This window comes from Thunnus thynnus, chromosome 21 (assembly GCF_963924715.1).
Source record: "Thunnus thynnus chromosome 21, fThuThy2.1, whole genome shotgun sequence".
Lineage (NCBI taxonomy): Eukaryota > Metazoa > Chordata > Actinopteri > Scombriformes > Scombridae > Thunnus > Thunnus thynnus.
The window spans coordinates 9,723,911-9,751,447 of NC_089537.1; the positions used below are offsets into that span (position 1 = coordinate 9,723,911).

The 27,537-nt window shown below is 38.3% G+C and overlaps 2 protein-coding genes across 2 annotated transcripts; one reads left to right on the forward strand and one right to left on the reverse strand.

Annotated features, from left to right (window-relative positions):
- The first annotated feature begins 427 nt into the window (after positions 1 to 427).
- Positions 428 to 4,569, forward strand: lypla1 (lysophospholipase 1). The gene is made up of 9 exons (XM_067577661.1): positions 428 to 769; positions 902 to 933; positions 1,832 to 1,897; positions 2,128 to 2,175; positions 2,266 to 2,336; positions 2,465 to 2,538; positions 3,473 to 3,574; positions 3,872 to 4,048; positions 4,139 to 4,569. The coding sequence occupies exons 1-9, from the start codon at positions 701 to 703 to the stop codon at positions 4,196 to 4,198; spliced, it is 699 nt and encodes a 232-aa protein (XP_067433762.1). The 5' UTR covers positions 428 to 700; the 3' UTR covers positions 4,199 to 4,569.
- A 679-nt stretch (positions 4,570 to 5,248) lies between these two features.
- On the reverse strand, positions 5,249 to 14,421 carry LOC137172997 (regulator of G-protein signaling 20). The gene is made up of 5 exons (XM_067577662.1): positions 14,228 to 14,421; positions 12,958 to 13,118; positions 9,197 to 9,280; positions 8,834 to 9,068; positions 5,249 to 6,001 (listed from the first exon to the last, which is right to left on the reverse strand). Exons 2-5 carry the CDS (start codon positions 13,113 to 13,115, stop codon positions 5,813 to 5,815), a joined length of 666 nt encoding a protein of 221 aa, XP_067433763.1. The 5' UTR covers positions 13,116 to 13,118; positions 14,228 to 14,421; the 3' UTR covers positions 5,249 to 5,812.
- Positions 14,422 to 27,537: the final 13,116 nt, after the last annotated feature.

The following is a 27,537-nucleotide window of genomic DNA, read 5'->3' on the forward strand; positions in this document are numbered from 1 at the left end:
GAATAGAAAGGTTTTTAGGCCTTTTCGTTAAAAAAGAGAATCTAATAATGTACACCACATAAAACGTTGTGATATGAAATATTTTAGCTCGAATTGTTATTCATTTGCCTGAAGGATATTAAATATTAGTCTCCTAAAGGTAGAAAAGCGAATATAACGACTTATTTAAAGTTCAATCGGAAAACAGAACAAATAAGAAAAAAAATGAAGGCGTTGAAGATCTGTGTCAAAAGTCAGGACATGTTTAATACATATGAATTATTTTTACTTTGTTATTTGATAGTTGTATATTATATTGTCCTTGCTTCAGCGGTGCTTTGCTGTCATTGTTGAGGATTTAGCCGTTAGCGCTGATTGACAGTTCAGTGATCCAATCGCTGCTTTGTTTTTGTAAAGGACCTCTACTAATAGCCAATCATGTAGCGGTGGAGGCGGGACTTCTGAGCGTGTCGTTGGTGCGCGTGAACTGATAGCGCTTAGTGTGTATTATTTTCCACAAAATTCAACTTCCGAAAGAGAAATCCGCGGCTGCAAGCGTTACTACGAGGCGGTGATTGCTTGACCTACATCCTCGGTCGACATTTGTCCTTCAACTGTTTCGCATTTGATAGCCGGAGTCAGACAAAGACCGAAAACAGATTGACAGTTGTGGGCTAACAGGAGCTAACTTCTCCCTGCATACCAGCTGCCTCAGCGCTGTATGTGCGGCAATAACATGTCAGCGCCTTTACCTGCCATTGTGCCTGCTGCCAGGAAAGCCACTGCGGCGGTGAGTTAGCCAGATAACACTAGTTTAACTCGGACCTAAAACAGCTGCTGGTTCCAGTGATAACAACTACCAAACACTGACACGTATCAGCCTGCACCTGCCTCTGCAATGATGTGTTTTTGTTGTTTACAGGTGATATTCCTGCATGGCCTTGGCGATACTGGGTACGTGAAGACAGCTTTATTTCTCCGCTGGTGCTTATAGTTATTAGACAATAGTGGAAAGTAACTGTACTCAAGTACAGTTTTGAGGAACTTTACCCGAGTGTTCTTTATCCTACTTTATACTTCCACATTTCAGAGGGAAGTATTGTACTTCCTACTCCACTACATTTATTTGACAGATTTAGTCACTTTTCAGATGAAGAGTTTACACAATGGATAATGCAAGCTTTTAAAATACAACACATTGTCAAAGACTAAACCAGTGGTTTCCAACCTTTTTGGCTTTTGACATCTTACAAAAAGCAGTGTGTAGTTGGGTTCACATTTCAGATGTCTATGAGTTGTTAACAACTCCACCAAATAGTGATTTTTTCCCTCTAAACTTCTCACAAGGTTGCATTTAAATAATCAATCCAATATGTCACCAAAAATCAAAGATTAGAGAAAAAGTCCAAAGACTGAAAACGGATTTGTGTATCAGAACTTTGTTTTTTCTTCTTTCCTCTCCCATTAATCATCTCACAACCCCTCAGATTTATCTGGTGACCCTTTGGAGGGTACTGACCCCTAGATTGGGAACCACTAGACTAAACTAACTAACTGTACATAAAGTAGTTGAAACTAGCTCCACCTCCAGCAGCTACAACATTAACATGCTGCTCTAACACTGATGCTTCAGTATTAATAATCTAATGATGTCATATATAATAATATATCAGTCAGAGGGACGAAACCAATACTTTTACTGAGATACTTTAACTACATCAAGCTGCTAATACTTATTTTTCACGCAGGACTTTTACTTATAATGGAGTATTTTTACATTATTCCATTGGTTCAATTGAGGCAAATTGACTTTATTTAAACTGGTATAATTTTGTCCAATATGACATGACAGACATGGCTGGGCAGAGGCGTTTGCAGGCATCAGGATACCACATGTGAAGTACATCTGTCCACATGCGTAAGTATTCTCACCAACTTTAACTTTGCAGAGGGTGTCTGCAAGTCTTGGAAAAAGTCTTATAAACTATGAAGATACCTAATTTCAAGACCTTTTATATAGTTTGTAATGTTTTTTTCCACTAAACTTGGTATTTAAGAGTGTTAAAATCTTGCTGGAGCTTCTTGTCACCATGTTTGTCTTGTATAGTTATGCTGAATTGTGATTTTACTTTTCTTCAATGTTTGCAGTCCCACCATGCCTGTTTCCTTAAACATGAGAATGTCCATGCCTTCGTGGTAAGTGTCAAAGTCTGTGAGTATGCTTGAATCGACCGTGTGGGATTGTCACATTCACACTGAGTCCCACATTTGTTCTCTCATCTCTAGGTTTGACATCTACGGGTTGAGCCCAGACGCAGATGAAGATGAGATGGGTATTAAAAGAGCATCGGAGAACAGTACGTCTCAACGAGTTATTAAAACTTTGTACTTATGTTAGGAATTTGCAGCTGTTTTGTTCCAGTTGCATAAATATCTTGTTTACTTGTAAATCAGACTCGACTGTGAGTGTTTGATTTCTCCACAGTTAAAGCCTTGATAGACCAAGAAGTGAAGAATGGAATACCTTCCCACAGAATTATCCTGGGTGGATTTTCACAGGTTGGTGTGGCATGTACGCAGATGATGTGTTACATAACACTGTTTTTACTGTGATTCACCGCTCTTGTACATAATGTATTTAAATAGCCAAATGCACAAGATACACACACACATGCACACATAAGCACTTACGAAAATATATATATATATGCATAAAATATATATGCATACATTTAGGAAGCAGGACTTGCTGAGGTAATTAAATGCAGAACATAGATTAACTATGGCATTCATTATTGAAACAGATACTTAAGTCATTTTAAAGGGATTACAGTGTTTTATACTGATGAATAATGAGGAGGGTGAGTATTCGTGAGCATAATATTATATTAACTTCTATTACAAAACTATTTAGGTCATATCGTCTATAAATAGTCAGCACCCAAATCAGCAAGAAATGTGTTTTAGGCAGTTGAAGGAAGGACAAAGCCTTTCATTCAGGAGCCAAAAATGAGTTAATTCAGTTCACACCCCATTTAAATTGTTTAAATTAAAGCACATGAATCAAACACAATTTAATAAGTGGAATTACAAAGGGAGGCAGCGATGGCATTTAAGATTCAATACACTGTAGATCATAAGATCAATACTAATATGAGCACTTGAGATATTTATGATTGAACAAATCAGTTGGCAGCACTGCTTAGTGAATTTCCAGCTCCTTTGTTTACACACACAATGCACTGTATTTCAGTACAATAAAGCTGTATATAAGCATCACATAAATTATGCAAAAGGTTAAATCACAAATTAGTGAAGGGTTGTTCAGTCAACAAACAAAAACATGTTTTTTTTCATGCTATATGGATCTGATATTACCTTTGATCTTTGCTGTTATGCTGCTGATTCTTTCCATGGTTGTTGTCTCTGTTAATAATAGCTATAGTTCATGTGACAAGGATTATTTTTATAAGCGTTAGTTTGTTCTTTCCAGGGTGGAGCGTTGTCGCTCTACACGGCTCTGACAACCCAGCAGAAGCTTGCTGGAGTGGTCGCTCTAAGCTGCTGGCTTCCTCTCCGCAACTCCTTCCCGCAGGTAAAAAAAAAAAAGGAAATGAGGGAGACCAATCTGCACCCGCACTGTTCAGATTTTTAGTGTCTTAAATGCAAATACCTGAGTTGTTCTGACTTGCATATCATTTGAAACTTCATGATGTTCCTGGACGACCAAACCCACATTATTTAACTGCTGAAAAACACTATACTACATTTCTTAAATGTCATTACGTTCTGAAGTATTTTAATTGAATTATGGTTTAGGAATATCTCACAGCTAAATCATAATCGTTCATAATCTAATAATAAGTATAATCCTAATCTCTTCTATTCTCAGGCATCTGCCATGAGTGCTAACAAGGACACTCATGTCCTACAGTGCCACGGGGATGCCGACCCCCTGGTGCCCTTTATATTTGGCAGCCAGACAGCAGAGAAGATGAAAAGTCTCATCAGTCCTGCCAACATCACCTTCAAGTCGTATCGGGGTCTACCTCACAGCGCTTGTCCAGAGGTCAGCGTGGAAAAAGTTATGTTTGAACTGGATCTCCGGTTGTTCTGTTTTTTTCAAAATATATTTTTGCTTTATGTTGTATCTCTGCAGGAAATGGTGGACGTCAAACGTTTCATAGAGAAGCAGCTTCCTCCCATCAGTGACGAATGAACTCGGGAACGGCCGCACACCCGCAAAACACCATCTGAGTCCTGTGGGCTTGACCCCCAGTGAGACTCTGTGGACTCGAGGAACCACTGACTTACTTGACAATAAAACCACGCTGCTACTCATAGAGCCAGACAGGACTGGGGCTACTACATGTCAGCCCTTAAGAGGCATGACTGAAACAATGCTGCATCCTGACCTGGAGCCACTCACGACCCTCAGTGTTACAGTAGAGTAACATTAGTTGCTTGATTGTAAAGCTGTTTGCCATTGAGAGAAGCCATTTCCTACAGGAAACGTATGTATCGGAATAACTAGGGCTATATTTTATGATTTAATACCTATTATCTCACAATAAATGGCCTGTTGTTAAATGTTTTCTATTAATGTAGCCTATCTATAGTAGTGTTGAAACAAGTTTATTAGTTGATTAATCAACTCGATTTATTGAGGTATTTATCAAGCAAAAAAAACGCCAAACTTTTGCTGCTTCCAGCATCTCAAATGTGAAGATTTTCTGCTTTTCTCTGTTTTATATCTTGTTAGACAAAAAAGCAATTTAAACTCCTTATCTGGGGCTTTAGGAACTTCTGATTTTCGTTATTTTTGACATCCTATAAACTGTACCATTAATTGAAATTGAATCAGCATCATCATAATGGCTATTTGCAGCCTTAATATTTGATTATTTATGCAAATGTTAAGATAAGCATTTGCAAACAAAGCACAAAAATGCAATTAAATGTATGATATTAGCAGCTCAATGTACCATTCACATGTGAAGCATTTTTAATAATGTATGGTACCATAAGAAAGAATATTCTGTGAATGTCAACAACACACAACAGCAAAAACAACTTATGATTGTGCTTTATTTAATCTGTGAGAATTCAAATAGCTATTTAACACAAATTCCTTTTTAAATACACAAATATATCAGTGGTCAAGGTCATGTTTTCAGTTTTATTTTTCCCTGTTTTGTTTAAATTAAATATAATATGACTCATATCACAGTATTGAAACACGCAGACAAGATCTATTTTCAGGTATCAGCTCATCGAGTTGTAAAAACTTATCTTTGAGAAGAGCTGAAAGCACCAACATATGAAGTCAATGTCGCACCATTCATGTTAGACCAAAGGTGCTAGTGTAGAAGATCTTATTCCAAGGCACTTTCCTTTGTCTGAAGTTACCGTTAAATAAAACTTACTAGTTTCTACAAGAACTGGATATGCATTAAGGCTCACAGTATACCTAAATACAAATGCAGTGCTCATAGATACATGCTTTCCCTCATTAAACAAGGTAGAAAAGTGCAATGTCAAGCGCTAGGGAATATATAAAAATATAGATATGTTTTTGAACAAGTAACTGATGCTGGACCTAGCATTTGTTCTTGCTTGCTCCAAGGATTTTGGTGAGCTAATTGTGGGTAAATAAACAGCAATTAGAGCTGGATAAAGACCGGTTTTAAGTAGTGTTCATTTTCCTGTCTGTCTTTTTTCTAGATAGCAGGACGCCAACAGGAACACAAAACTCCTTCGGGTGGGACGCATGCGCCATTTTTTTTTTTTTTTTTTTTTTTTTAAAAGCTAGAAGTGTGTGGCAGTGGTGAGTCTATGGCTCAGGGGGCGGCTCCTCCAGGCTCTTCAGCAGATCTGTGTATGCAGATGAGTTTATGAAGCGCGGGTACGAGTCTCTCTGCATCAGTGTGTAGATCTGCTGCTGAGCATCGTCAAACGTGTGTGAGGTCGGCTCCAGCATGTTGCGGTTGATCACATCACGGACGCGTGAATCCAAACTAACCTGGAGAACAAGAGCAGATAAGAGTGAAGCCCCATTAATTGTAAATACATCATGTAGGACTAAACTGATAAATTAACACAAAACAAATGTTAATTGCCAACATTGATTTTAAGTTATTTCTCAAGGAAAGAGGCCAAATATCCACTGGTTCCTGCTGTTTATGTGAGGATTTGTTACTGTTGTCGAGCTGATATCGATCAGCCACAACATTAAAACCACCTGCCTAATATTGTGCAGGTCACCTGACAGCTCTGACCTGTCCAGGCATGGACTCCGAAAGACCTCTGAAGGTCCTCTGGTATCTGGCACCAAGATCCTTCAGGTCCTGTAAGTTGCGAGGCGGGGCCTTGTTTTCAAAGCGCATCCCACAGATGCCCAGTCAGATTGGGATCTGGGGAATTTGGAGGCCAAGGCAACACCTTGAACACTTTGTCATGTTCCTGAACAATTTTTGCAGCGTGACAGGGTGCATTATTCTGCTAAAAGAGGCCACTGCCATCAGGGAAACACTGTCATGAAGGGGTGTACTTTGCAACAATGTTTAGATAGGTGGTACGTGTCAAAGTGACATCCACATGAATCCAGACCCAAGGTTTCCCAGCAGAACATTGCCCAGAGCATCATCTTCCCATAGTGCGTCCTGGTGCCATCTTTTCCCCAGGTAAACGACACACATACCTGGCTGTCCACACAATGTAAAAGAAAACAATTCATCAGACCAGGCCCCTTCTTCCATTGCTCCATGGTCCAGTTCTGATGCTCACATGCCATTGTAGGTGCTTTTGGCAGTGGACGGGGGTCAACATGGGCACTTTGATCAGTCTGCAGCTACGCAGCAAGTTGCGATGCACTTTGTGTTCTGACACCTGTCTATCACAGCCAGCGTGAACTTTTTCAGCAATTTGTGCTATAGTAGCTCTTCTGTGGGATTGGACTAGATGGGCTAGCCTTCACTCCCCATGCGCATCAATGAGCCTTGGGCACCCATGACCCTGTTGCCAGTTCACCGGTTGTCCTTCCTTGGACCACTTTTGGTAGGTACTGACCACTGCATATTGGGAACACACCACCTTTTGGAGATGCTCTGACCCAGTCGTCTAGCCATCACAATTTGGCCCTTGTCAAAGTTGCTCAGATCCTTTCGCTTGCCCATTTTTCCTGCTTCCAACACATCAACTTCAAGAACTGACTGTTCACTTGCTGCCTAATATATCCCACCCCTTGGCAGGTGCCATTGTAACGAGATAATCAACATTATTCACTTCACCTGTTGATGGTTTTCATATTGTGGCCCAGATTAGTGTGTATGACTTAAACTTGCATTAACTGATATTTTTGTCCACTTGGGGGCAGCAGAAACAAGTTGTGAACACATCACTGACAGACCCTTTTAAGTTATGGCAAACTTTTCAAGCAAAAAGTTGCTTATTTACACATCCAGCAGTTACGGAGCAACATTATCATTCATTTAGAGTTGTGTTTCTGTCCACCTGGTGAATATAAGTCCAATATTCACTCTCCCTTAGCTCTGTCTTTGCTCTCTATCAACTCCTGAGGGAAATATCTGGCTCTTTAGCTGCTAAATGCTCCATTATGTTCACCTGTCACACGCTAACTGTGTCTGTTAGCTGTTTGGTGCTGAACAGGTAGTGTACAGTGGGTTTTCAGAGCTTTTTCACTAAAAACAGCTGCCTGCTGTGGCTGAAAATGACACTATGAGAGCACTAAGAGTGAACCAAAACAGTAAAGTTGCAGCTAAACAATGAGCTGAAACTTGCTATAAAGCCTTTTAAAGCTGAGGGGAGAGCTGCAGAATTGGGTTGGTTCATCACTATGAGTGATATTTGAGACGATGTTTGATACATCGTTTTTATAAAAAAAAAAAAAGTACATTATACCCAGAAATATTTTGACATTTTGGGAAATGTGCTCATTCACTTTCTTGCCAATAGTTAAATGAAAAGATTGATACAATACTCAGATCTGTCAGTTAAACATGAAGCTATAGCCAGCAGCACATTAGCTTAGCTAAGCAGAAAGACTGGCTCTGTCTTAAGTTCAAAAGCATGTCTACCAGTACCTCAAAAAGCTCACTAATTAACATGATATATGTTGTTTTTTTTTAAATCCGACTAACATACATAAATAAGTAGAAAATTTCATTTTGGTTTGACAGGGAGTCAGGTGCTGTTACTATTTAGCTGTAGAGGTGCTGGCTAGCTGTTTCCCCTGCTTCCTGCTTTTTTATGCTAAACTAAGCTAAGCTAATCAACTCCTGGATCCAGCTTCATACTGAGCACACAGACATGAAAGTGGTATCAATCTTCTCCAACTTCAGGCAAGAAGGTGAATATTATAAGCTTATTTCCCACAATGTCAAACCTTTAATTGAATATTTTTGTGTTTTGGATCATTGGTTGGACAAAACAATGACGTTCCATTGTTCTATGGGAAATTATGATGGGCATATTTGACAGTTTTCTAACATTTTATAGACAGAACAATTGGTTAATCAAGAAATTGTTAATCAAATTAATTCACAGTGAAAATAATAGTAATTTTTTTGATTATTTGTATAGTCTATAAGATGTCAGATAATACCAGAAAATTCCCATCACAATTTCCCAAGTCTGAGCAACAGTCCAAACCCAAAGATATTCTGTTAACAGTGATATAAAACAAAGAAAAGCAGCAAATCCTCATATTTGAGAATCTGGAACCAAGAGAGCATTTGGCATTAGTTGACTACTAATTTTCTCTGTCAATTGACAATTCGATCAATTTGGTTATAAATGCTGCCGTCCTTTGCAGCAAATAGCCTTGGTGTCTCACCTCTTTAGGGGAAAGGATTGAGATGAAGTCCTCATATATTTGACGAACTTTCTCTTCCACCACAGTCTTGTTTGTCTCTTTTTTAAGCTCCTCGCAGGCCAGCCAGAACATCATGTTCTCCTCGCTGAACTCTGTCCGCAGGAACTGCCTGAAGCAGCTACGCCCGGCTGCACTTTTCATCACCTTTTCAAATGAAATTGTCCAGGACCGTGCGTCTTCCAGAGTGGGCTTGGGGCTTCAAGAAAGGAGTACAGACCTTAGTTGATTTATTGGTTGTGTCTTTTTTTTTTTACAGTAATTCTCTCAATAATGCCACAACATATGAAAGGTGGTGTCTTGGTGAGGATTTACAGTAGCCATTACCTTTCTTCACAATTAGTGGTTCCCTCTGTCCTGCGCTCAAAAGTGGACCTCTGTATTGTTTCGTCCTCACTCCTAACAGTCAAACTGGAAGAAAAAAACATACATTGTGTTTGTCAGGTTATTTAAAGTAGCTTGTCATCCAGGTTTGATTTTTCCACCAGCATAGTGCAGTGGAACATTTAAAATAGTTCTACAGTCCTTTTATGTCAAGCTTTTGTTCTAAATATAATGTTTGTAGTTGGTTGGAACGTGAAATCACACCTACAAAACTGCATACTGCATGGCCAAAAGTATGTGGACAGCCCAACATTACATCCAAATGTGATTGTTGAACATTTAATTCCATAACTGTAGGTATTAATCTGCTGTTATAACAGCCTCTACTCTTTTAGGAAGGATTTCTGCAAGAATCTGGAACCTGGCTGCCCCCATTCAGCCACAAGCTCATTAATGAGGTTTGTGCTGAAGTTGGATGATAAGACCTGGTTTGCAGGCGGTTCCGGTTCATCCCAAAAATATTGGAAACTTTCTTTATGGGCCTTGCCTCGTGCACAAGGGCATTGCCTTGTTGAAAAAAGTCCATCCCCAAACTGTTGAAAGCAAAAGTTGGAAGCACACTGTCTAGAACAGTGACCCTGGTTGGGAGTCCCGAAGTGGGTCACAAAACAAATCTGACGGGTCACAAGATGATAAAAGGAAATTAAAGAAATAAAAAATATACCGTATATCTCTGTAAACTGGGATATTTATTGTTTTTCTAATTTTTGCTTTTTTTTGGAAAATCTGGATGTTTTCACCACTGAAGGCCTCTATTGATCCTCCAGTTGAGACAATCAGAGAAGGAAAAATCACTCTTTGGTTGAACGCCTAATAACTTATGTGCACACTAAGGCCATACCCTCTGATATTTGGGTCACAAGTAGATGTTGCCTTATTTTAAGTGGTTAGAAACCAAAAGGTTGGAACTGCTAATATAAAATATAATTGCATGATGTAGCATGAAGATTTCCTCAATTGGAACCAAAGAGCCTGACCCAGACCATAAAAGCAGCCCCAGACAGCACAACAGGGGTGTCCACACACTTTTGGACATGTAGTTATTGGAAAAATAACTACATGGCCAAATTAAGATCGTTACATTGCATTTATCTCATATCAACAGTTGATCACACTCATTTTTTTTCATTGTTATTTTCCATATTTCAAATAACAGAACACCTCCAGCAAATTCAGATGATATACTGGGAACACTGGGAACGTTTGCGTCAATAGCTGAAAGTGTCAACTGTCCACATCATCCTGGTCGGATCAACTGTGCATAATTAAAATGTTCCCAACACCTGATGTAGCAGCTGGCTGTAGACTAATTGGCTCAGGTGAGGGTCCATTGTGAGCCATCCCATCTGGGAATGTGGCTGTTGTAGCAGTGCAACAATTAGAAAGAATTGATAAAGATGTAGAGACAAAATGTATTACTCATCCCCGATGGAGTGAATTAACATGTTCTGCTCACAGCAGGTTGGCTGTCCTTAGAGGAAACACAAGTAAACGGTTGATAATTCCAAAACAGATTAACATCCCCTGAGGCCTCCATCCAATGAGATCCGGTGTAGTTTACAGGACCAGAGTGCTTCTGTTTTTCTGGGATGATGGTGTGGGCTGGGCTGTGGTGTTGTAGAGAGGGTGGCAGGATGGAAGCAAAAGAAAGTCTCACGTCTACTTAAAGTGCTACTACCCAACGGGGACAAGAACAGAGCAGCATGACGCTGCATGCTGCTCTGTCACTTTACATTTTGTTGAGTAAAGTCTGATTTTCAACTGGCTTTTCTTGAAATGGCTGTACAGAGAGATTACAAATGTGTATCTAAGAAGAATGCCTGCTTTTGAATTCCTGTGATTTTCAATCAGTGAAAATTTCAATGTGATAAAAATGTTTATGAGCTAAAACCCTTGCTAGTGCCAAACATTTTCCAAACCTTACATGTGAGACTTGAGAGTCTGCTGTCTTGCATTCATGAAAATACAATAATAAAATAAAATAAAAATACAAATTTAGCAACTTTTTGCATCAGTCATGCTTGCAGCTCTGTGAGACTCTGAGCTAAATGCAAACATCAGCATGCTAACATGCTAACAATGAGAATGCAAACATGCTAATGCTAAGCAAGCACAATGTTTACCATGTTCACCATCTTAGTTTGGCATGTTAGCATGCTGACAGCTGCTAATTCACACTAAACATTAAATACAACTGAGACAGATTAGAATGTAATTTTAAAGGTATCTGGTCATAAACCAACGTATCGGATAAATTGAAATGTTGGAGGAAAAGTGACGGGATCACCAAATCAAACCTGAGAGGGAGATAAATATCTGTATCAAATTTAATGGCAATCAATGCTAATGCTGTTGAGACATTTCACTCAAAGCCACAAACATGGACCTCATGGTGACGCTAGAGGAAAAGTCAGGGGATCTAAAGTCAGTAAGATTCATTATGATTCATCATCTGGGAACCACAAATGTCTGTACAAGATTTAATCCAATAGTTGTTTAGATATTTCAGTTCGGACCAAAGAGGTGAACCGACTGACAGACTAGAGACACACTGCTTGGATGGCTGAAAATATGTTATTGTTCTACAACAGCAGACTGAAGTCTCAGATATTGGATGTTAACAGTGGTACATGAACGCACCACACAGTCTAACTGCACATAGATGTGAGATAAGGTTAAAGTCTCTGTCAGCTGATCATCGAAGGTCAGAAAAACATGTTTAGTAGTGTAGGATATTTGAATAGTATACAGTCATAGTAAATTAATTAAATGAAAAACAACTGGTTCTTAAAAACATTAAAATGTACCAGCAGCTGTAGGGAAAGCATGATAGAAATAGTTGTGTAAAATTAGTTTAGTTTTTTGTAATGACAATTTAAGATTTGGATTTTAATTGAGGAAGGAGCAGGACAAATATTTTACCATTGTACAATAATGCTATTATGCAAGATTTGTAATATGGATTTCCATTAGCCATCAAAAATAAGAAAGAGACAGTGTTGTCAAGTGTATGATGAAAATATGTTTGATATCTGCAATGTTTATGACATCAAAATCTGCATATTTATTATTGTTATTATTTATTATATATTCCAGTCCAGTCATATAGGTACTGGCACTGACCTCTATTATATTCATTGTTAATTAATCTACAAATGATTTGATCTATTTATCATTTTCTCTATAAAATATCAGGAAATAGTGAAAAGAAAAGCTGCAAATATTCACATTTGAGATGCCATATATGCTTAAAAATGACTTAAATTGTTGCAGATTAATTTCCTGTATATGGACTAATCAATTAATCGACTAATTGTTTCAGCTCTACTCTGGACTTAAATGTCTTTTGTGTTTTTATTTTACACTGCTCAGGGTTTCAAACAGGTCTTACACTTTCTCAGAAATATGATATGACAGCAACTGTGTAATCGGAGATAAATCAGAGGAAGTATCTTTGTATGAGTGCCTCCTAAAGATGCTGTGGGCAACGTACAATATGAAGGTTAAGTGAGTAATGGATGACAGCAAATTAGCACCCAAAACCATAATTTCAACCTAGAATGCAGTAAATCTGAATAAGGAGACATTCAGAAAGCTATTAAAGACAGTAAACAGGCCCTTCGTCCCCCCTGTGTGCCTCAGACCACATATTTCCTATCACCAGCCCTGCTCTGCATGTGTGGGAGGCAGTGGAGTGTTATTACCAGGAGCAGCTACAGCAGCAGCACCAGCAGAAGCAGCAGGCGTTTGAGGCGTTGGTGGGGGTGTTTCCCATAGTGTGGCGCGCTTGGAGGACACTGGCAGCTGCTTCCTGATGAACCTGCATCTGTCTCTTACGCATCTCCACCCGCTCCGAGCCCATGGACTGCAGGAGAAGACACAGTGTGAGTTGGCTGGGGAAGATTACTGACGCATCACACACACACACACACACACACACACACACACACACAGATCACAGTCCAAGAAATCACAAGAGATTAAAGATCCAACAGGAGCAAGGAGGCCCGCATACGCGTCACTAGAGGAGATTGGATCAAACTTGATTGGCAAAGCAATAAAACCTCGATCAGTCTGATCCTATGCATTATTTACCAAATTTAAGCTACAGTATCTGAGAAGAGGAAACTATATTTTGCGGAAGGGACGACCACCTCATGATCATGACGCGCGGGGTCAACTTCTGTGCCATGCAATCTCAATAATCCATATTTCTGATCAAGATGATCAAGGGAAAAAAAGGCCTTACTGTGCCTTAAAGCTTCATATATCTCAATACAAACAACCCCGAGGAGGAAATCGGAAATGTCCTACCGGTTTGTTGGATCAGTCTGACTGTAACAAAACCAAAATGTGATCAGCAACAACCCCCCTCCTCTTCTCTCCTCCTCTCTCCTCCTCATCTCTCTCTCTCTCTCTCTCTCTCTCTCTCTCTCTCTCTCTCTCTCTCTCTCTCTCTCTCTCTCTCTCTCTCTCTCTCTCTCTCTCTGATATGAGGGATGAGCAGTAATGACAGCGACTAGGCGTCTCTTGGACCGCAGCAATCGCATCCATCAGTCACATCCTCGGGAGGATGAACCCACATGATGGTCGATTTGAGAAAGCAAACAAGCCTGAAGCAAGCAGCAGGCTGTGCAGCTATTTATAGAAATATAATGAAATTATTTGATCAGAAAAGCTGATAATTTACATGATAATGGGGTCTTTTTTTCCCTCTCAAGGCAGAAAGCAGCAGATCTGCACATATTTACACTGTTCATCATCGATATTATATTATCAGTGCTAATAACAGCATGCACGAATTAACCGAGATGAATCCTCATATTTTTCGTTGCTGGAATATCCAAATAAAGATGCTGAATTTTATCCGACTCATTTCCCTCCAAAGAGAAGCACAAACAAAGGATGATATGATCTTTTCCTGCATGCGGCCTACACCGGTTTAATAAAAATCAAATATAAACGTGTACTCACTGTGTCACCATGAATGCCAGAATACAGGTGATTTTTTTTTTCTTTTGGGGCTCGATCACATCCGTCCGCCTCGACTTGACACAAACCAGTTGGTTTCCTCTGCGCGCATGCGTCTCCTGCAAGTGTGAAAAGATTTTTCTGCGCCCATGCACTGACGGCCAGGACACAGTGTGCGCTTTTTTTAATTTTTTATTTCTATTTTTTTTACAGCACTGCGCTTCTTCAGGACACACTGAGGCTGGCAGAGGATTGCATGACACAGATTTCAATTAATAATACGTTAATTTTTATTCTTCATCATTCATTATTAGGTCTGGTAGGTTTGGAAATAAACCTCTGCTGATGTGGGCTGTTATCTTTAAACTGTATGGCATGTGGATCATCTCTCAGTTATTATGAAATTAACTATATTGTCTTTTTTTTGTTTGTTTCCCACTCAAACCCCAGCACTCATAGAGCAGCATGAATATGTAAGAAGTAATCTGTAACACTGTCAAGCTGCTGTTTTAGAAATGACGCATCCCCTCTAAGCACGGGTAGATGTGAAGAAGCTCTGAATAATTCAATCAAACATCTGGAAACCCCCAATTCCCGCATCTGCAGATTCACCTCCCCTGATAACGCCACAGAGGCCCAGTGCAGTCCGCGTCCACCAGAGGGCAGTAGTGGTCCGTTCAAGTACACCAAGGCTGCTATTGGACCACAAAGGATGTGGAGGCCAGTGGAGAAGCAAGTCAAGACAGTTAAAACTTGATTAACCAAAGAGAGATTCCTCAAATTGAATTATAAGCAGAAACCTGAGTAGCTTCTCTCTCGCCCACAAGACTCTGTGTGTAGAGATGAACCAGTGTGGTCTCAGAGCTGCAGGATTTTACTGGTGTAGTTCCACCCCTCTTAGAAATTTCCTGATTATTATTTTTAACATTTAAATGGCTTCTCCAGTGATTTATCATTGCAGTCTCCTACAGTTGGGGGTCACACAAAAAGACAGTAAAACAGAAAAAGAATGGTTGAAGGATTTTCAAGTCTGTCTTAAAACATGAGTCAGGTATCCATATGAATAATGAAAGAGATTTTGCTTGCTGTAATAATTCCTCCTGTTCATACTGATCATTATAAGATCCCTTCTTAATGTGCTTTCAATGCAAGCGATGAGGGACAAGATTCACAGCTCACCAACCTATGCAAAAATGTATTCCAAAGTTTATCTAAAGCAAATTTTAGGCTTCATTTGCCCGAGTTAGTCAAATCAAGTGGATATCTTCCAAACTTACAGTCTAAAAAGGCTGTATAAATAAATAATTGTGCTTGTCTGGAGAGTGTTGAGCTGCAGCACAGGGATAGTAACAAAAAGAGGGAATTTGGCACTAAAAAGACTGTAACTTGATTTGTCTAACTTGGATGGCTTCATAATCCAGTTTTGTACAGGAGGAGGCTTGTTTATTTTGACTTCCATCACTTACATTGAAAAGCACATTATGAAGGATCTTCTGTGGTCAGTATGAACAGGAGGAATGATTACAGCAAGAAAAACATCTGTCAATGTTCATATAAGCACCTGACTGTTGTTTTAACACAGACATCCTTCAAAATCAATGCAGGACAAGTCCAATTATCCTGACTTTAAGTTTCTGGTATTCTAAGGGTCAACCTCCATAGATGCTGGATCCTACATTTCCCATAATGCAACCCTTTCATCAGACCCCATTCGCTTCCTAAAACTCCTCTTCTTTCAAACATCACACCTCCAGGTTGCAAAGCATGTTTTCAGCTTAAAATCTGAAGTCTAAATCCTAAACCGAGATAACCCCAATGACATCATAATGACATCACCAGGGTTATTTTTTTCAGATTTAGAAGAGCTTCCTTCAAAAACACAGAAAACATCATCCAACTGTTCCCGCGGGGACTTATAAGGCCACTCCTCATGACGAGTCAACTAAACTTCATGTGTAAAATTGCCCCTTTAATGATTTATTTAAACATTCAGTTATATTTTATCAAGCCTACACAATGGTCTAAACATTGTTTCAAAGCCTTTTCCATGCTTGAATGAGCATAATTCTGTTGGAAAAATACAAAATCCCTTTATTTTATTTACTGCCAGACAGTCAGAATTTAGATTTTAGTCTAAAAGATATAAGCATGACCATTAAATAGCCCATCATGCATAATTTAGATCTATTTCTACATGTCAAACTCTTCCTCAGGTCATCAAAACCCACAAATTCCCAGAGAGAGTACAGAGGACATGACCTCACTGTCTTCAGTGGTATCTGCAACCTTATTTGACCTTTTCTACATGTCTTGGACACCAGTTAAGTTTGTTAGTAGTGAGGCAGCAGCTGTTGTTTCATGAATGTGCCCTGAAACTTTCAAGCACTGTATAATCTGACTAAAACAGACCTTCTTATGGTATATCTCACTGGACCAATGCATCTCCCAAACAAACAGAGGAAAACTAATCAAGTTGAATACATTTTCATATTCCCGCCTTCTGATTTCATTGCACAGCACATATTGTTGGATAAGATTATTCACTGCAGCTGAAGTTGCAAATATGACAGGGGAAATATGCTAAATGGTGATTGCAGTAGAGGAGGAATATCCATCCTCTTCCACTTGGTACGGGTGACACAGCTATAAAACAAATCCAATATATAGAAGTCTCTCTGTCTAAGCTTTATAATAAATCATACATCTTGTAGCTGTAGTAATCTTAAAGAGGAATAGCTTCTTAAATGGAAGCTGCTCTCCGGTGAGATAACTGGTTACTGTGATCTACAGCTGGAACATATAAGCACATGTGTGTATCATTTCATCTTTTCACATGGGTGTAATCACCTATTGCTGTCAGCAAATCTAGCTATACTGTATGTGTATCATTTCTAAATTCAATATGGTGTCAATTTCAGAGGTTGCAGCCTTGTACAAAAAAAAAAAAAAAAGATTCAGCCCTCCAAAATACGTCCAGTAAATCACCTCCTCTGGATCTCTACTGATGCAGTTTCCAGCAGAGTGGAACGCACAATGTGTGCCGTTATATTCACACTGGTTATTATGTTTCCCATTTTCACAGGCTGGAGCTCGATTCATTACAAGTCATCATTTGTGCATTGGCAGTGAGTAAAAATCTTTTAATGGGTCAAGGCTCAAAACTAATTGTTTTTCACCCATTTTTTTGCCCTGTGATTTAAAGTAGAGTTAGGCAGTGGGAAGCTCTCCAGAGTTTATCTCAGAGACACAGAGGTTTCCGCTGTAATGACTCTTCTTCTTTTTTTTTTTTATCTGGCTAATTAAGTACCTTTGTTACACAGCTGCACAGCTTGGTTTTGCGATGCTGAACTGTTGCATATCTTAGCGAGAGGGGGAGGCAGAAAGGGCCCACAATCTGCTGCAGGGCTCTACTGCACAACAGGAGTTTTAGAGGACGAGGATACCTGGATGTGTAAATCTCATCCACTGCTGACAGATTTGACTTGATTTAGTGTTTTTTTTTTTTTCTTCTCCTCACCGGTTTCATCAGTCTAACTCAGAGGATGCAGGTCATCAACCATCTGAAGAAAAGGTTATAGTCATGGTAAGAGATGATGGAAAATTGGCAACATTTAAACCCTTCTGTGTAGTAAACAATAGGTGACTGGTTTATAACACAAAACACTGTAGAAATAAGGACATTTTAGGTGTTTATAATATATTTGTGAAGCATCTGTTTATAAACAGATAATGAATGAACACAGTTGAATTGATACTATTAATACTATTGATACTACTATATTGTATTGAAGTCTTTATACTTATATTTATATGACACATTATAAGTATTTATTTATTAATGCTATTAATTCTGATTCTGATTAATTCTGATAAGTTATAATTTCCCATCACCATGAGTCTAACTTTTCTCAAACACATCTTCCATGTTTCTTTTTTTTTCTGTGGGTCAGTTTCTCCATAAGTTTAAGTCTTTAAATTGTTCTTTTCCATTCTTATTAAATCTGGTGGTGTGATCTTTACAATAAGGTCTAATAAGTGCAGTTTTTGTCAAACTACTATTTTTAATGTCAAGAATAAACCTTCAACATGTCTTCATGAGTTTTGAAACACACTGCAGGGATCTTTAAACATGATTCCAGCTATGTTATACTATGTTATCAATTATTTATTATCTGTTTATACACCAGTTACAGATGTTTAGCACTTAAAAATATCCTTATCTCTGCTCATAACATCATAGTGAATGTAAAGTATTCAGTATTCAGAGTTTATATGCTGCTTATATAAAGAGTTAAACTACAGTGTCTGTTTTTGTTGTTGTCGATGTAAGACACTGCATGTTCAATCTTTCTCTCCGTGTCAAAAGGTCAAACAAACCTCAGATAAAAACTGCACTCAGCATTTGATTGGCTCAAGCTTTATATGCAGTGATTTCAGAAACTATCTCATCACAATCATTTATTGATCGGAGACAGTTATTTTTCCAATTTTAAACTTCAATGCACATACAGTATAGGAACAGTTTTGCCACTGTTAATGAATTGCAAAGCTTTCATACTGGAGGAATTGGGTTTGCATGGTTTTAAGGCGCATGCAGGAGGCCATAAGGACTGTCATTTGCCTGCAGGCGAGAGCAACAACGGTGAGAAACAGATAGGAACAGACGACCTCCGACTGCACATAGCTCCAGCGAGAGTCATCATCACTCAGCTTAATTCTCACACTTTCACTCTGATAAAATGAGGACTTCATAAATGTTACAATTTGTTTTCCCTCAGGCCCTTCATAGCTGTCTAAAGTTTTAGTTACAGCTGTCATTTCCAGAGAGTTGTTTGTTTGTCGTGAAAAAGCATTATGCAGCGACAGGCACTCGGAGGGAACATCATCCATACGATTCTTTGCAGGGTGGTGGAATCATGATGATGTACTATATTACCTTTCGAGGATTTGCAGCAGAGCATTAAACTGTTATTTTTTATTCAGGACTTGAATTAAAAATGTATGTTTCCCGACTTCCATCCCGCACAATGTGTGCTCTTTCTGCCCGCGTGGTGAATAATGCTCCATAGAATTACCAGATCTGTGTGGGCGCTGTATTCCTGCATGCATACTGCATATACTGTACATGAAGGTTGGTAGTGCACAAACATAGAATACTGTATTCTTACTTTGCTGAGCTTGATTTGACTTTGCAAATTTGATAGTTTGTATTAGAGTTGTATATCAGATTTTATTAATTGTTCTGATATTTCATTTGGTTTTGTAGATTATCAAGATACGCTACATGGCCTAAAAGAATGCGGACACGTGAACATTACAGCCAAATATGATTGAATCTCATTCCAAAACAAAGGGCATTAATCTGCAGATCTCACAGCCTTCATCCTTCTGAGAAGGGTATCTACAAGATTTTGAAGCCAGTTTTGCAGGGAATTGCTCTCATTCAGCCACCAGAGCATTAATGAGGTCGGCCACTGATGTTGCCCCAACATTGGTCACAAGGTTAATCTAATGGGTCAGAGGATGATTAAAGGAATAAGGAAAGAAAACATTTTTTTTTTTATGTTTGTTTTGTCTAACTTTTATTAGATTTTTCTTTGCTTTATTGTGTTCAGTACTGGTTGCTTTTATGTCTCCAGGCCTCAAAAAATCCTTCAAATGAAACAATCCAAGAAGGAAAAAACTTAATTTCAAGTTACAAACCAAAAAGGTTGAGAAACACTGGTCTATAATGTCATCGTATGCTGTGAGGGGTCTAGCCTAAACCATTAAAAACAACCACATTCTATCCACATTTTGATGATTCTGAATCAGGCAATCTTGCAAAAATATTGCACAAAATAAGTGACTATACAGTATTTTATACAGTATCCATAAACCCAGTGTTAAGATAAATGGTAAGAATAAGGCAAGATTTCCTGGGGCTGTATAGACGAGGCAAGGCAACTTTTTTTGTATAGCACATTTCAGAAAGGCAATTCAAAGTGCTTTACATAAAACATAAAAGGCATCAAGACAATATATACAAGAGACACAATACATTATAAAAAGACACATTTAAATAAAATAAAAAATAGTGAGATAGAAAATTAAGACAGATAAAACAGGAGAATAAAAGTGACAGTGCAGTTATGAATAAGAAGCCCCAAATTTGATTAAATAAAAGGCAAACAGAAAAGTCTTCAGCCTTCATTTAAAACAACTGAGAGTTGCAGCAAACCTCAGGTTTTCTGGGAGTTTGTTCCGGATGTGTGGAGCATAAAAACTGAACGCTGCTTAACGATGTTTAGTTTTGTCTCCGGGGACAGAAAGCAGACCTGTCGCAGTCGACCTGAGAGGTCTAGACGGTTTATTTATTCAGGAAATCTCATTGAGATCAAGATCTTGTTTGCAAGTTAATAAATTTGCAGCAAATCAGAAATGTATTTTCGCCCTACTTTAATGACATATACTGTACATCCAACAGATTATAAACATATGATTTTAAACGCTCTGTGCGTTACTTTATGCTTTCAGTATTTCTAAGTTCTATTAGCTGATATATACATGCAAGGGTGAACAATAATAAAAATACCTGACAGCAGCATAATGCCATCAAGTACAATAGCCCTGCAGTCAGAGTGCTTGTGATTCCTGCTCTCCCGGGGGAAATGGCTGTAATGAGAGGCACTGCAGAGAGCAGGTAATGGAGTGACGAGGATGGAGGTACTTCATATTCACACCTCATTCACTGCCAAGCAGAAACAGTGTCCACAGAAAGTCTAAAAGAAACATTTTCAGCCCTGATTGTTTAATATGTTTTTCCACTTGAGAAACTAGAATCATCTGGTATGTCAGGCTCCGGTTACTGACGGAGGCTGACTGATAATACTGATATGTCATCCAGTAGTCATAGATAAACTAAAGGTCTACATCCTCCTCCTACTCTCTGTCTATGAGTGCTCATATACATCCTGTACACACCATACATCTCAGTCTTTTCAGCGCAGCCAATCAGCCATCTGGAAGCTCGCTAAGGTTTAATGTTCTGCCACCTCCATTATTCTGTTTCAAGGCTTAACTTGTCTCCTCTGGACAGCAACGTGGGAAATATGGCAGCTAATTAGATATCTCTCAGGAATAAAATGATGTTTGGGAGAAAAGGAAGATGTTCCTGCAAAATAATTGGACAGACACAGTGATGGCTTTCTGATATACACCGAGGTGGTTAAAAAAAAAAAAAAAAAAAGAGCCTATAGTGTGTCCTTCCACCTCTCCGTCATGCCAGTTGGGCTCGTATTTTAGGATTTGTCAAGGATCCATCTTATTCGCTCATTACTGGAGACAGATATACTGTAGATGTAAAGCAGCCTTCTACATTATCAGCAGCTGCCCATGTTAAGTGTTACTTTAATTTCCCCAGCATTTTATGCCATGTTGGGCTGATTATTTTGCCAATAAATCATTGTCATAGACTCTACAAGATGTCTAAAAACTTATGGGATGCACGTGCAATATCTACAGACTTGCATCTTTCTAGTCCATTTTAGCTTTACCAGCATAGTTCATGAATGTTTCTCTGTGTTTCTAGGTGTCTGTCTGTCCATCAGCTATTAATATTTGTATTTACATCAATAAAGTAATGTAATATGTGATTTAGAGTTAACATAATCATGATATGTTGCATGAATTCCACTGGAGTCAAAGCTGAAATGGGAGTTAATGTTACTTTTACTCTGCTAAGCTAGTTAGCTTTAGCAGGAGTTAGCATATTTTGTTTTTTCATCCATCATGAAAGAAGCTCTTGCCTTGTTTAGTTATGTGGAATAAACTGAATAACCAAGATTGTGGTTCATCAAAGTGTGTATTTTCTATTAAAGATAACAGCTAAATCAACAAGTGATTTTAGCTTTAGCTATAGCTGAGGCTAGCTGTGGTTTATAACATCACCAGCAAGTTAATACCTGATAACTCTCTTGCTTTAGCTGTCCAGTTAGCTATATCTAACAGTGGCCTCAAGAGTCCATGTAGTTTTTTTTTGTTTTTGTTTTTTTTGGTTCTGTTTTTGCTAATAAATCCTCCAAATTGAACAACCAAATACACCACAGAATGACACAGTGGAGCATTTTCTAATCTATCGCCTCTATCCATCTATTTTTTAAAATTGTCCCAACTTGCAATTGGAAATGTGACATTCGTGGTCAGAAACAGGAAATGAACAGCGGTCTCTCCTGTGGCAAACTCCACTGTTGGGTCCACCTCACCTCCTCCAAATAAGGACAATTTTAACTTTTATATACGTCATCTGAACTGCACTATTGCTCCGGGTCATAATTACTACATCCGCTAGATAGCATCTGTCATGCAAATGTTTTTGGGTGACTTACATTATGACCTACAGTATTGTGTCATTTTTCTTGGGAGGAGAGTCTCATTTTTGCAGTTACTGCAAATTAAACATGCTGTGTTCAATTACATTATACAACTATTAAAACTGATGTCATAAAGTTAACCAAATATGTAGCGTTACTCATTGTTTTTGCCTAGCAGGAGCAGTACAGTGTGTACCTTTCTGACTCCTTTTCATGCATTTTCTTCTAAAATACTGGAAGCAAAAGCCAGTCTCTCCTGCACTCGAATGCTCTGTGATCCTTTATTCTCCACCTGGGGAGCTGACTTGTTGCATCATCACGAGAGCCCGCAGCACAGTGGGTAATTCACAGCTAACACCGTTGGCATTTTGCTTTTATTTTCAGCAGTTTGTTTATGACAAAAGGAGCAGAAGGACTCTCGGCGGCAGATACATGCCCACACACATGCAACGGGTCATTACTCCTCGACGGGCCATCCCTTCATACATCACAACAGCGACAAATGGCTCTAATGATAGAAATGCAGCTTTTATAAATATATTATTTATCTAACACTATTATATTTTCTTCCCTCTCTGCTGCTTTATGAATCTGCAAACCTCTCAATGTATAAATTAATAGTTTTCTGTCAGAAATAACATGAATGGATGAAATTATTTGTCAAATATAGAGCTCCCCAAAGAGAAGTCGGCTCTCTGCTGTTGTTCGAATCGATTCTCCTCCTTTACTTGACTCAAAGGGTTGAAGAGGTCAGTTATAACAGTTAGGTGGCTGGAGTGGAAAATAAGTGATTAAAGTTAGTAGTGTTGTAGCGTTTTATGTTGGCCCAGTAATGTGGCTTACTGGTTAACTTCACAGCTGTTTTTGCTGCTCAGAAGAAAGAGAGTCATTCTATGTAGGGATGAAAAATCTGGATTCAGTAATGTTTTTTTGCCAACAGTGGTTTAGTGTCATGATTGTTTAAGATGTTTGTTGTAGCTTTCACCCTCCACAGTGAGTCATGCTGATTCATATTCAATGTGAAGGCCCTTTTTTGATTTTTGATTTTAATTGCAGAAATGGGTTGTTTATTTCTTGAGGCATAGCTTTACTTTAAGACTTAAATGTCATTCAAGATCTCTGTTTTTATTACGATTAATTGCTATTTTAGAATTTCCATATTTTAATTTACTGTCTGCATACCAACTAATTTCAGTTGTAGAGATGAAGTTTTTTCACTGTTAACATGATGAAAAGATCTGAAATTGGCTAAATCATCTCTGGAGATAAAAATATGATTTAATTAGGAACACCTGTGCAATCTAATGAAATCCAATATACGAAATAAGAAGCTTAGACATTTTCAATTTTTGTTGACATTGTCAGAAAGGTGATAATTGTACTTTATGTTTATTACTGAGGTCGTAGTGGATGCTGGTGGCGTACTGGAGTGCATTATCTTGAAAAGTGTTCCTGATATTTTGCCTCAATAATGAACATAAAGTAGAATTATCACCTTTCTGACAATGTCAACAAAAAGTGAAAATGTATAAGCTTCATAAAACTAGAATTTATGGCAGAGCTGTTATTTGATTGCATTAGATTACACAGGTGTTTCTGATGAAGTGCTCGGTGAGTGTATATCACAACAATATTAAGTCACACAAAGTAGTCATCTCACACACACACACACACACACACACACACATACTAATTAAATAATTTACAAGTACTATCAAAGCAATATCAATCAGTAGAGTGTCTGTAGCTTCATTCCAGTAGTACCAGAAACTTGTCATCCCCAGTTCAGAGTTGCTATGACAAATTTCGATAGCGAGGCTTTATAAATGAAAACACAGGTATGCTGATGTAATGTCTTTCCACCCTCTTCATATTACTCACCGTGATGACTTAGCTGTCTGCAGTAATTAATTGAATGGCGCTGCGGTAGATGGCACCTGAGTGGTTTAAAGCTGATTTAAAGGTACAGTAGTGGCAGCAGCATGAACATTTATCTTTACAATCCAGTGTAGATAGTACAGTGGACTGTACACTTTCTTTATGTTTTGATCAAAGAAACAAGCTCTGTTCCTGTATAAGAATCCAATCTGAATTTTTCATTTTTTAGCAATGTGTTTAACCAGATCCATAAATACCCGTGTTGTATTTATTAGATTTCCACTGAGTCTGGATCGGAGTAGAAACACCAAAGCTCGGGTTTCTTGTGAAGTTCATACATTTAGTGTTTTTGGACAAACTTTAAACTAATAAAAGATTGACAGGCTGTAACCTGGAGAAAGCCTGGTTTGCAGTAAAGCCAGTGGCATACAAGATGGTACAACAGTGGGTGGCTGAGAGTACATGTAAATGTTTGCATTGTGGTTTGTGAGGTCCTAGACACACTGATGACTTTTGTCCCTCAGAGGTTTGTAGGGGTGGGTTACTGTTTCTGTTTTCTCCTGTTTATTCTAGTTAGGGAAGCAAGTGATTGTAATTTGGTTTCTTTGATTTTGTTATTCATCACCTTCCCAGTTAGATTTATTGTTGCTTATGTTGGCCTTTGCCCACCCTGAAGTCTGTACCTAACTCCATCTATTCAAACACATGTTGTAAATAAACACATCAGTCACTGAAAATCAGCAATCTGTTTCTTTGGCAGCTTGGAACTTGGGGAAGACGAGTCTTTTTCATGTTGTGTCTCTATGTAACGAAATGGACACCACAAAATTAGAAAAGAAATATTATTTACATATAAAGTAAATAGCACAGGACCTATTATTGATCCTTGTGGGACATGTTTATTAAGTATCTGGTGACTTGATTTGAAATCGACAGCAACAAAATAGCCTGAACTCTATTAGAAAGATCTGATTTGAATGATCAAAAACCATGGAATATAGTTTATCTAAAAATGAGCATCATCAGAAGCCTTTGAGGGAGCAGCACAGAGTTGCTTTTTATCAAGTGAGTTAACAACGTCATCCTTGACAGCAGTTGTAGCTATAACAAGGTCTAAAGCCTGACATGGCTGAAAGACATTATTATCCTCCAGAAAGGCACGTAATTGTAAGATGAACAGTGATTCTAGGAATTTAGAAAGACAGGAAAGCTTTGATATATTCTGATAATATTATAGGTCAGAAGTGTCCCCATATCTGTGTAATAGAACAACCTGATTTGGACAAGATCGTGCTGCAGCCGAGGGCTCCTCCTCTGGTCAAGTTGACATGATTCACCTTGAAAATCAAATAGTGTGATCTTTAAGCTCGGATAAGAGGATTTAAGACAACCCTTTTGTTAACATTGTTTGAGAGGTTAATGCAAGGTAGCACTCACATCATATGACTGCTGCGGCTGAGGAAGATCTTTTTTTTTTTTTTTTAAATTGTCTCGCTGCTCGGTCTCTGCTCGGTTGAATAACCCTCTGATTGAGAGAGTGAGTGAGAGCTTGGGCAGCCTTGTGTTCACTGAAGTGATTCATGCATGGTGGCCACTACTATTAGAGGGTATTATCTTTGTATCTCTTTGTCATTTTGAGATACCTCAGGAATATCTGTTAAATCATTTTATTCTCAGAAAACCAGAAAAGTAAAAAAAAATCGTATGTTTTATTTAAAAATGATGATATAATTTACATTTGAATAGTTTTATTAAACAGCAAAAACATATGTTCTTTGGACCTATATTGTGTTCCACTGAATCACTTTTTATACCATTGATACATGCAGACAGATACATAACTCCTTCAAAATGAAATGTATTGGGGGGAAAAAAGGTATTGGCATGATTTTTATTAGTAAAAACAAAACAAAAAAAAATTACTTTGTGATGTAATAATTCATGCATGAAAGGGGGGAATCAATGACCTGGAGATGAGTTAAGAAATAAGTGGGGAGGGAAGTCAAATGAATTGGTTCAAGTAGACACTTAGAAGTAGATACAAACTTTTTGTTTTTGTTTTAGAGGGTTAAGAAGGTCAATAATCCGTCTTGGCCTTGGTTCTTCCAATTAGTTCCATTCAAAGCTGTCAAATGAATATGAAATTCATCGTGACCCTGTGTGTCATATCTATAGTTTGCATAAATGCAGAAACCCTTGTAGCAGCCTGCCTGTCTATTATTAAAAGGTGTGAAGAAGAGATGACAGTTACACAAGTTTGCTTTTAGATAGGATGTTTTTTTCATGTTCAAACGCAACGAGTGTATATGTGAACATTGATGTAACAGAGAGCGAGAGGTCAAAGGACTCGAGTGTATTGTGTTGGTTCGACAACAAACTTGCAAGCGCTACTTGATGTTTAATTAGCAAAGGCAAGATAAGCTAAAGAAACAAAGGAGACCTATTAATGTCAAAGTAAGCTCATTCTGAAACAGAGGAGGTGGATATTTTTCATGTCAAAGCAGCCAAGATCTCTGCCTACAGAATGTCTGTTTCAAAGTCGTTTCTCTGGTTTATTACACAATGTGGCTAAAGCTGAGACGTTTTGCTCAGCGAAACGCCACAACCATGTCCAAAAATATGTGCCTACTGCAACCCAAATCACTGAAAACAGCAGACACATTAAGTTTCCTCTGAGATGCCATTTTGAGGCTTTTTTTTTTCTCACAGCAAGAAACAACAAGTGAAATGATTCTCTCATCCTATCAGAATGTAGGTTTTTAGAAAAGACAATGGACTATACATAAAGAGATTTTTGAATTTTGTTACAATATAAGCTTGATGGTTCAATCACTGGACCCAGATTCATATTCAGTAATCTTCCCTCCTCACTCCATTATATGCTCTCAGTGCCTCTGTGTCTCTCTAGAGTCTTCACATACATGTTTAATAACCATTATTCAGGGAAGGACAATGCAAAGCATATATTGCAATAGAGAATTCTAGTCTAATATAGCCTATATATCACTGCTCTGTACAACATACCATATATCACCATGGTTTAGTGATTTATATGTTGTTGAAAGACTATATTTCTTGCTAAGG